The sequence below is a fragment of the Nomascus leucogenys genome, chromosome X (genome assembly GCF_006542625.1).
Source record: "Nomascus leucogenys isolate Asia chromosome X, Asia_NLE_v1, whole genome shotgun sequence".
NCBI lineage: Eukaryota > Metazoa > Chordata > Mammalia > Primates > Hylobatidae > Nomascus > Nomascus leucogenys.
In genome coordinates this window covers 92,529,239-92,540,632 of record NC_044406.1, presented here as the reverse complement: position 1 = coordinate 92,540,632, position 11,394 = coordinate 92,529,239, and the positions used below count along the sequence as shown (strand labels likewise).

Sequence of the window (11,394 nt, the reverse complement as noted above, 5' to 3'; positions counted from 1 at the left end):
GAACTATTGCAAAATGCCACAATTGACCTTGATTAACAAATGACCCTCACAGGCATCTAGGTGGAGAGCACATCTAATTTGATTAATTGGAAAGAACATAAAGTAGTAATCCATAATAAATACTAGAATAGGAGCACATTCCTTACAGCAAATAGGCAATACTTAGATTATTTACAGGGATTTTCTGGCATGGTACAGTCACAGTCACTATGTGAGGATGGAGAAGTTTAGCCTATCAAGTATACTCTTCGAAGCACCAGGAGTAGACATACTTGTGCAGGAGCCTTGCACAGATGGCCATATACTATATATACAGAATAGTCTGTTTTATAACTACATTGCCGGTGAGAAACTGTGCAATTGCTGCTCTACCACTAGTAAACATAAATCATTTATCACTTCATCTGCGAATGTTGTTGCAGTACTTCTTTCCAATTGCTGACACTTGCAGTCAAGATGTATTTAAATTCAAACGTCAACGATGTTGAAAAAAAGCAGGAAGATGTCCACATCTTCATATAATACTTATAGCAAGTCAAGGAAAAGATCCAAATGTGAATTTGTTAGCAAACAATGAAATGTGTACTTCAAAATGTGTTTTCAAAGTTGTAAAACTTTTGGAATTAGAAAGCCACAAGGGCTGTTCAAAATCATCCTAAAAGAACTCACAGCCTGTCTATTCATTTGCGTAAGAAATGCACATTGTTTACCTATCTACCAATTTGCCTACAGAAGATGTGATTCCCTAATAAAACTAAAAGCTGTTATTATGAGCTGTTGATTTAGTCTACAGAAAGTGTCCATTATGTTGAAGAAGTTCTCATTTTTTCTCAACTGATCTTCCTCTACAATCTTCCAACTGGAGTGCATCAACATTTCTTTCTTGATAATTCCTGAGTTTTCAGAACTCTATAGAAGTTATTTTTCCCCTTAAACTTGGTTCAGAATTTTCAAATTCAATTAAAGTCTTTAAATTTTCTTTATTTCAAATACCATGTGAATACTGAAATCTTTTTAAATATGGGCAAGACAGCTCACCTACTAAGCATGCAGTCCATGTGCTATCATAAAACCTACTCTAAGACAACAGGATTTTAAAATTTTTGTTTTCAGGAAGAAATCAAAACTGTACATTGGAACAAGGTGCCATACTACAAAAGCAGGTCCTTCTTTCCCCCCACTATTCTGGAAATGTAAACAAAAATATTTAAGTATAAAAGCCATTTTTGTACCTTTTTCTTCAAACACTTTTTTAACACCTCAATGTTATTAGGTGTACTTTATGCTTGGTATAGCAGAAATTCTCTATGCTCATCTAGCTGTTCAGAGGAATTCAGATTTTTCACTACCAAATATCACTGGTAAAGCTAAACTCTTTGGAGGATAAAGGCAGCAAAGAACTGTTTCTATGAAATTCCTGGGTATCTTTCAGGGTGTTATTAAGGGGTAGTTGTCCGTTGAGTAGCGTCAGAGGCAGGTTACAATAAGTATGGTGGTTGCCTAAGGAAGGTACTGGCAAGGTCGTGGTTGGTGTCTCATGTTTATAACCTCTGCAACAGTGCCTCATTTGCATTGAATCTGAAGGGTGGAATTCAGGGAGATCAGCTTGAGATGACACCAGAGTGGCTGAAGTACTGGTCATGGCAATAGAGGGTATAGGCTGGAGTTCTCCAAAAAGTCCTTGTTCTGCGGAGTCCAGAACATGGCACCGAGATAGCATTTCTTTTTTCTTGATGGGCATTTCATATACTAAGTGCTTCCAAAACTTAGAATTTAATTTGCTGCTTTTCGGTCCCTTCCACTTGATCAGGGACAGAAGTTTGATGCTGCGCTTTAGTGATTCCACTTCCTGGCAATTCACTTTCCCTTTTAATTCTGTACACTCAATCAAAATCACTTTGATTTCTCCACTGACTAGCATGTTATGGAGTCTGCTTTCCAGTTCAAAAATACTCCATCCCCGTCTGAGAATATAGTCTGGAGTTAGCACGATAATAAGTCTTCTGCTTTGTTCAACATATCTTGTGAGATCTTCCATGTATGCTACAAATCACAGAAAGAGAGAAAGAGTAAAACAAAGACATTGCCAGTCTCTAAAGCATCAGGTTTGCACACTAGTATAGCAAAGATCCAGTCTCTCACTAAAGTCCGTCACATTTTCTTTTCTTGTATTGTACATTCCCTTCCTTAAAACTGAAAAAAAAAAAACTGCTTATAATCGTTATTTTCCTTTCCCTCACCATTACTTACAGTGTTTTGTTGGCTAACATAAACTCTGACTTCTTCAGAGCTTAGGTGTATTTCAGTGATTTTTATTTATGTAATCATTTAATTCAAGTCAGGCTTCCAAGCTAGTACTCTAAGCGAACAATTAATCAAGGAGCCGATGAAAAGAGAAATGGATCCTTTTAATAAATGCAGAGTTACTGTATTTATGGGTTTTGTTTGCTTTTCTTCTTTAATTTTATTTTTATTAATATTATTTATTGTAATTGACAAATACTAACTGTATATATGGCCCCTAGTTTTCAACTACTAAACAAGGAGGGGCCTATGTATACTAACTACTCGAGAGGTAACTGTGATATAGAGATGGTGGAAAATCTCTTTTAGAATCATAGCTTGTTTCTCTGATTATTTCTGTCATTTGCAAACTTAGGTTCTCCATTATGCCCTTCAAACCCAGAGATAGGGAAGTGGTTTGTGCCCATGAGTTTAATTGGCACTAGCTGCTTTTGTTCCAAGGAAGAGTGAAGAGTAGAGTCGGAGGTGGGGGGTGGTGTGAAATGAACAGTGAAGGAGTCTACCAACTGAAAAGTAAGTATTTGCCCTACTTTGTGGAGCAATTCTGAAAGTGAGGTGAATGTGTTATCTATGGCTTTTACATGGTAGAGAGACACTCAACTAACTCCGGATTTATTTATCACATGAAATAATCCCTTTGGAATCATGCTTCCCAAAGTCTTATCTGCCAAAAAAGGAAACACACACATGTGTTAACAAATGGAGACTTAGACACAGGTGCTACACCAGAGAGCTGTCTTTACGAAGCAGAACACAAGGCCTTGTCTAATGTACAGTGCCCTCTAGCAGAAGCAGTGCTTACAGATAGAAGCATAGCAACATTTGTCAACACAAATCTGCCCAAGGTTACAGACTGCTTTCAAGGAGTCACATTCAGCACATATTGTGGGGCCACCAAACAGCTCAGTACAAGCAATTTGAAAAGAGAAACTTATTTTACAGATGCATATTTTACAGATGATCTCTCTTTTCTAAGGTTTTATTTTCACTACTTGGCAGCAAGAAAACTTTTACAAGTGAAAATGAGCAAACTTTCTTTATACCCTACAGATAAATAAGAAACTTTTAAGAGATACACATAGAATTGCCCATTAAACAATTTGTTGTTACTGTTCTTTGGGTTTTGATTTAATACATTTCAGGATCTTTCTCATGCAGTAGTTACAATGACTGTATCTGTCGGGATAAGGCAGTGTCTAAGTAGACAGGGAACTTTTAAGAATTTTGAGTGTTTTATTTTAGAGATTATGCATTCAGGGGAAAAAATAAGTAGTGAAATCTACAAAAACAAAATGAAACAAAAAAACACCACAGAAATAGTAACTGGGAAGTTATCACTCTGTAATTATCACTTAGAGAACTGGTGAAACAGAAGGGAAGGAAAGGTAGAAAGTTTCAATAGAGTGGAAAAATATTTTCCCAATGTATCAACAGCTCTGACTCTTCATTTTCTTCCTTTCTTTCTGCTCCCAAAAAGAAAGAAGTTATGTGGGAAGCTTCATCATTAGAAGTTGGATCTGTAAGATACAGTAAAATAAACTATCATGCATTTTTCTCATTATTCTTTTCACCTTTCCTCCAAAACAAAACAGAACAAAACCCAAACCCAGAATCATGATATCAGTGCAGGAGTCAATGAAGATACAGTTTTACCGGGTGATTTATGAATTCATTATTAATTTTATAGAATAATTCTTCACAAAATAATTTACGAAGGGGTTACTTTGAGTAGTATTGTTCCCTAATTAACTACAGCTTGTAATTCCATTTAAAAAAATTAAACCTTGTACAAACCTTGTCAGTAACACTCTGTCACATAAAGTGTACCTCTAGGAACAACAGAATTTTTATGCGTTAGTTTGTAGTCTAAATGTACTTTTTTTTTTTTTAATTTTTTTGAGATAAGAGTCTTGCTATGTTACCTAGGCTGGAATGCAGTGGCACAAACACAGCTGTCTGCAACCTCGACCTCTTGATCTCAAGCAATCCTCCTGCCTCAGCCTCCTGAGTAGCTAGGACTACAGGTGCCAGCCACCATGCTCGGCTAATTTTTTATTATTATTTTATATAGAGGGGGGTCTCACTATGTTGCTCAGGCTGGTCTCAAACTCCTGGCCTTAAACAATCCTCTGTCCTCAGCCTTAAATGCACTTTTAAACTATGCTTTTAGAAACTAAAGCTATATCTATACATGAGTCTATCAACTTAAAGAAAAAAAATTACAACCCAGGTATCCACACTTATAAGAGAAACTGTACACACATGTACTAATTCGTTTGATTGGGATGTCATGGGCTTTGGCTTTGCTAGCTTCTTTTGGGGATGAGGAAAGGAACAGGGTAACATTTTCCCTCCATTAGTATGGTTTTCCCCTTTCATCCATCTATTATATTTTGCCATCTGACAGTTAAGCAGTATGCAATATTTAGGGTTCTTGGGGCTTCTTAGAGACTTATTAGACAGAATTTACATTTGCCCCCAGAAGGAATACCTGTCAGTACAGGTCCCACTATACTCAGCTGCACAGGGTGTGGGAGTTAAAGGGAACCTTGGAGAGAGGGAGTGGTCCCTGTCTCCTGCATACTCTACTGGCTGTGCTTATTCTGGCAAAGCCTACTGGAGAGCTGAGGCAACCATCCAGATAATTCCGGCTGAAAACCTCCTGTAGAAGAAAAAAGGTCTAAATTATCCTGGTTTGCCCTATATATACATTAATCATATGCACTAGAGTCAGTCAGTCAGTACATCAAAATTTTCCCTGGGTAGACACAGCCCCAGTGTCCCAAAGAAAACATGAGCCATTTGCTTGGGCCCTGAATCTCGTGTTCCATTTCACTTGGTGAAAAACCAAGTGGAAGTTTTCAGATGTGAAGCCCACATTTCACTTCTTGGGATGATGATCAGTGGCTGGGCAGCAACCTCAATGTTTGAAAGCAGCTGGGGAGGTGCCTCTAAGAGCTGACTGGCTCTAAGGAAAAGAAGGCGAGACTGTGCCCTAGCTTCCATATTCTGGCTTGCTCTCTGTTTTTCTCTCTTTTTCTCCCCCATTTCCCCCTCTCTACCTCTGTCTTTATCCCTTTCTTTTTCTGCCCTTTTATCCTCTTTTCTTTTTACTTCCCCCTTTGTTTTCTTTCTTGCTCTTTCTTTTTACCTATCCCATTGTTCCTCTCTATCCTATCTCCCTCTGTCTCCTTCTTCCTTCTCTTCTTAAGTTTTCTTTTGTTGTCTTTGGGAAAATATAAGAACCTAGCCATCACGGAAAACAAAAGTAAATGAGGAAGAGACCAAATAGGTAGAGTTCATATTTTTTAGTTGCTAATCTTCAGCCAGGGAATTGTTGCTGGCTTCTATGAAGCAAGTGCCCCAGTTTCCCCTTCACCCCGGGGTTGTATGTCTGCATCCAATGACTGTGATCTGGAGACTGATACATTAGGCCCATGTCCGGTTTTTGTATGGCTTGTGAGCTAAGAATGATTTAAATATTTTTAAAGAGTTGTAAAAGAGAAGAATAAGAAGATACGATGCAACAGAGACCATATATAATCTATAAAACCTAAAATATTTACTATCTGGACCTTTACAAAGAAGTTTTGCCACCTCTGAATTAAAGACCAAGGAGGGAGGGTGGTTGGGTTTGGAAAAGTTTCAAATAATCTAAGCAGAAACAGGTATCAAGTTAAGACATTGCCAGCCCATAGTTAGTAGTAGTCCCTGACAGGCAGTGGGGTTTGCCCTCATAGGGTTGTGGTTTTTTGGGAGACATTTTAGAAACCTTCAGAAAACGTTTTTAAAAGCTTGTTACCACGAAGAGATAATAAAGAAACGTTTTTTTTAAAAAAAAAATCCTTAAATCCACAGCACATATGAATACTCACTAAATCTTGCCCTGACTTGTCCCAGCAAATCTAGCAACTGAGTAGCAGGAATCCCTTAAAAGACTTTTTCCACATAAAAATATAAGATATCCCTTAAATAAAAGGTCACTAAGTCATTTCTTTGCAAGCTGTGGTTTGATGTAACTTCTGATGACAGAAAAGACCAAAAGGGGCTGTGTCTGATAGCCTTCTGTTTCTCTAGACCAGTCTGCGAAACCACAACAGATTACGAGACATGAAACAAAGCCAAGTACATTTAACCTATTCATAATCTTCAACAATTAGAGAAAGAAAAAAGTCTCCTTGAACATAGTTTTGATAGGGTGCTTAAATTGATATAAATTCATTTTTTTACATTATAAGTGCAAATGAAAGAAAACTTTTTATTTTGTCTCTGCTGGGAGTTGACAGAGAGTTAAGAAAATATTCTGGAATAAAATGCCTTGCCACTAGACTCTCCGTGGGATATGTACTTATTAGAGAAATGAAAAAACTATCATGTCAGTAGCATCAGTATTTGTAAAAAGCAAAGGAAGTTGCTACCTAAAGCCTTATTAAAAACAAAGCAAATTCAATTTTAAAATATCTTTCAAGGGTCATTGTATAAAACAAAATTCTAGTGCATTTAGAGGAGAAATAGAATTAGATCTAGAAAAGTGACTTAAAAGCAAATTATGCCATTCATTAATGAAGGAAAAAGGCAAACTGAAGGAGGAAATAGAAGCAGGAAGAATGGCAGCCCCAAAAGAAATTGCTTCTAATGGGAAACATACACTTTTCCAAAAGAATTCAGTACTTTCTTAATTCTCAGGCCACTGAGTCTACTGCAGATGTAGGCAAGAAGGACATGGGAGGAAAAACTCTATATTCATGAATTTCTATGTGGTCTTACTCCTGCCTACTAACCATCTGATTTCTCAAACTAATCATTTACCTCCTTGTAAATTATTTTTGTGTTGACACCTCCACTAATGTCAAGGTCATTATCAGCAGCATATAGGATATATTTTTTAAGAAGGTAAAAGACAAATACTTAGCCTGTAAACAAAAGCATAATTTATTACTTTCCAGATTCATATAATAGTAATTTGATATGCTTAAATTCACAGTTATGCACAGCAGCTATTATTAGTTAAAAAGACACACCATTAGGGTGAGACAGGATGCATCAAAAGAGATAATACTCCACTAATTTTTGGTGAACGTTAGCTAATTTATAGCTATCAACAATATTTATAAAACCTATAGGTTAATATATCAAGACCTAAAATCAAGCCTACATATGTTGCCTATATATCAAAGAAAAATATATTATTCACCACTACATAGTTGGGGAAAATATCACACATTTGCTATAACTAGAGGCTTACAGTGGGTTACTTTATAATGTAGTCTCACTAAAAATACTATCTGAGTTTTATATAATGATTCTAAATACTAACCTACTGGCATAGTTATACACGTTGACTCTATCTTGGCTGATGTTGCTAAAGATTTTAGGTCTTGATTCTGTCTCTGACAGATGTAAGATTCTGTATGTGTTGTTTGCCATGGAGACTGAGGCTACATAATGTTAATTTAGCCGTGTGTGTGTGTGTGTGTGTATAGGAAGCCTTTTTTTTTTTTTTTTTTTTGAGACAGAGTCTCGCTCTGTTGCCCAGGCTGGAGTGCAGTGGCGTGATCTTGGCTCACTGCAACCTTCGTCTCCTGGGTTCAAGCAATTCTCCTACCTCAGCCTCCCAAGTAGCTGGGATTACAGGCACCCGCGACCACGCCCAGTTAGTTTTTGCATTTTTAGTAGAGATGGGGTTTTACCACATTGGCCAGGCTGCTCTTGAACTCCTGACCTCAGGAAATCTGCCCGCCTCGGCCTCCCAAAGTGCTGGGATTACAGGCATGAGCCACCGTGCCTGGCTGGGAGCCTTTCTAAATATGTGTGATATTACTTGTCCTACAAAAACCTTTCCTGCCCTCTCCCCTTCCAAATTCTTGGCTTGATAATTCACAGTTAGCTGAGCTAAATTTCTTAGGCAGGAGTTTTGTTCTCTATAGTATGAGGGTCCTAATTAATTTTGATTAGTCATTGACTCAGCAGCTAACATGAATTTGCTGAGACCTGATGACTACAGGGAATTGTGTGTATTTACAGTTCTGAGTTTGGAGGCTATATTTCTAGTAATGAATCCTGTACTTTCACATTTCACCTGTGGGTGAGTGGGGAAGCATGACAGCGTGAAGAATCCACTCTGAATGCTGTCCACATTTCTGTCTTCTTTCTCTTCTCTCTTCACCTCTTCACAGAGAGTAGAGGTAGGGAATGGGACACATTTAGAGAAGATTGAAAGAAACATAAAGTGGAGAGTAGCAAAGAAAGCAAACCTGCAAAATACCCTCCACCTCTTTCTTTCTCCCTTCTGAAGCCCTAAAAGCTTGTAGTGTAACTAATTCTCACTGGTGCAGCCTTAATGAATATGGAACAAAGCCACTTACTTACTATCTTTTCTGTGTTTCCTTCAGTACTTAAGACAATCTTATCCTGGTTTTATACTATGTTTTTTGTTTGTTTGTTTGTTTGTTTAAGATGCCTGTCCTTTGTGCCACCCAAACAGCAGATTTCCTGAACGAAATTCTACGTAATCAACTCTAACCTCTACCTCAAACTTTGATGAGAAACATTATTCTATTGACCTCAGTACATTGCTAGACATATTGAAGTACAGTTTTTTCTCTCTTGACTTTAACATGAAGGGGATGGTGGACACGTTCAATTTTATTCCATGTGAGTAAAGTTCACACAATATGTTAAATTTCCATGATTGTTCACGTCACCCCTCCCTCAAACTTTTTAGGTCACAGACATCAGATTGTCTGGAAAACGATTTTATTACTCCCCAAAGACAACTTAATTAAATGGTGTCCAATCTGTTCGGCTATTAGAGGAACTAGTGGCAATGAATGCTTACAGATCCATGTACAAAAATGTTTTTTTGCATGCCTCACTTCAGAAGTAACCAGGGATCATCTGACACCAGATGTATTCTCCAGTCATTTGTCATTTCATTGTCAACACAATCACATGGCTAGTACTAAGCATTAAAGAATTGAAGATTAGATTAGTGAGGAAAGTCTACCAAATGCAAGAGTGTAATCAGACATTATACTTTTTCCCTTAAATTACTGAAAGTCTTAGGATTCCTTCATGGAAAATTGAGCATAAAGACAAGTGAAAAGATAATTTGACACATGAGGCTAAATTCATAAATATAATTTAAAAAGATGTGGCCAATAAACCATAAGCTTGATAATATTTTCAGTTTTCTAGTTTATTTCTTGAATGCAATCATGCATGAACAACTCAAATAGGGATCCTCATAGTCTTTCTATAAATAGAAAGGGAAATTGAGGTAAAAGCCTTCCAAGGATTTTTTTTCCTCTTCAAAGTCCACTTAGACATCTGTAGCTTTTTCTAAAGCTTCATCCAAAACTGGTTTAATTTATAATTGTTAATAAATATTGCATATGCACCTTTCAGCACCTTACTTTCTTACTTTTAAAGGGAAACAAAGAGTACAGGATTGGGTTGTTTCTACTTTTAGTTTTAGAATGCTATTTTCTCCATCTGACCAGTGGCCCTCAGCCTGATTCAATAACTTTTTACATTTTTGGTTTTTATTTAATCTCTACAAAAACACTGAGATAAGATAGGCCCAAGAGCCTAAATGGTACTCATCCAAAAATGTCCCCAATCTCAGGATCTCAACTGCACAGCTGGGTTCTGTTGGTCACATGTCAGCTTCACAGCACATCTGTTCATTCCTCAAGGATCCTCTAGGCCCCATGAACACAATGTGCTCTGTGTAGAGTAGTTTATACCACAAAAAACCAGCAGCTGCATGGGTGAGAAAAATCTCTACTTCTCAAGTTTGTGTCTCTAGGCAGTTTGAATAGGGTGGTTTCTATCTGGCTTTCTTCTGGTTGCCTGTCACTTCTGACATTCAGATGCCTGTTGGCAACAAAGTTGCTTTCGCTACTCTCAGGGACAGATGTTTCTAGTCTGGGAAAAGACAGACCAAACTTTTACTGGAAAGTAAGAATTCTTGCCATATTTAGGCACCCAACCTGAGAAAACATAAGGAAGATCCTGGCCACAGGCTCAAGAATGGAAAGGTAGTCACTGCCAGGAAAATAATGTCCAGATCGGAACACTCAGTTTCAGCATTTAGGAAAAATATTTGCATCAAATCTCCCCATCTCTGCTGGTTAATAATGGCCAAAGGACAACATATTCCTGGTAGGGCATGGGTGGCACAGACACCCCCAGCTCACCTTGGAAAGTGACATCTTTGTAACCAAGATTTCTGAGAATTCTTGGTTATATGAGAGAGAGAGAGAGAGAGAGAGAGAGAGAGAGAGAGAGAGAGATTTTCATGTACTTTTGAAACTGTGTACATTGGAAAGGTTTGTGTGTTGATGAGGTTGAGTTGGAATACCGTGAGAGTAGTACAAAAAGACTGAAGATACATCAAAAGTGAAGACATTAAATATGAATGGGTTTATATCATAGATGTCATTAATTTGATTCACAGAAAATTATTGTTGTGGATCAAGAATGATTTTATGAAGTCTGCTTTCATAGTCCTCAAAGTCCTCATTGCTAGTTTTCAGAGGAAGGAGTAGTCTTAGGTCAACATGTTTTAAATGAGATGTGAGGGACAAACACAGCTTATAATACTGTAACTAGGCTTCCCCCCGCCCCAGGAATGTGTCTATATTTATATAGTATAAGCTGTTAAATCTGTACCAATGGTTGAAAATACAGACCACAGAAGCTTCTTTAATAACACATATACACCAAGTCCAAAATATTCTACTCTGTCATTCATGTGTAAATCAAGTATATTATTCATATACTTCATTGACTTCCTGAATGCGTGCTAAAAATGCCAAGGAAAAACTCGTTAATCCTGACATGGTGACTGCTCAGCTAACTCTAAAATGTTGATGGAAAGGAAAAATTGTCAAAGGGCCTTTTTAAGAGCCTCTGCAGGTTACACTCGCAAATCGGAATTCAGAGAACATGAATTTCCTCGTTCAGGAAGGAAGGATTAAAATCAAACACCCTCCAGTGGTTGCATCTAAAAACTGCATAGTTGTCCCAAATGGATTATTTGTAAAAGGAGTCTTCCTGTGCACCATTGAGGACCCAAGATCCAAG

At 37.5% G+C, this 11,394-nt stretch overlaps 1 protein-coding gene across 1 annotated transcript in view; it reads right to left on the bottom strand.

Moving 5' to 3' along the window:
* Nucleotides 1–1,174: 1,174 nt before the first annotated feature.
* IL1RAPL2 (interleukin 1 receptor accessory protein like 2) overlaps nucleotides 1,175–11,394 on the bottom strand; it is a 1,171,118-nt gene continuing 1,160,898 nt past the window's right edge. The window contains exon 11 of the mRNA XM_003262140.1: nucleotides 1,175–2,043. Coding sequence (XP_003262188.1) covers nucleotides 1,346–2,043 — 698 coding nt within the window. The 3' untranslated portion in view covers nucleotides 1,175–1,345. The remainder of the gene's footprint in view (nucleotides 2,044–11,394) is intronic.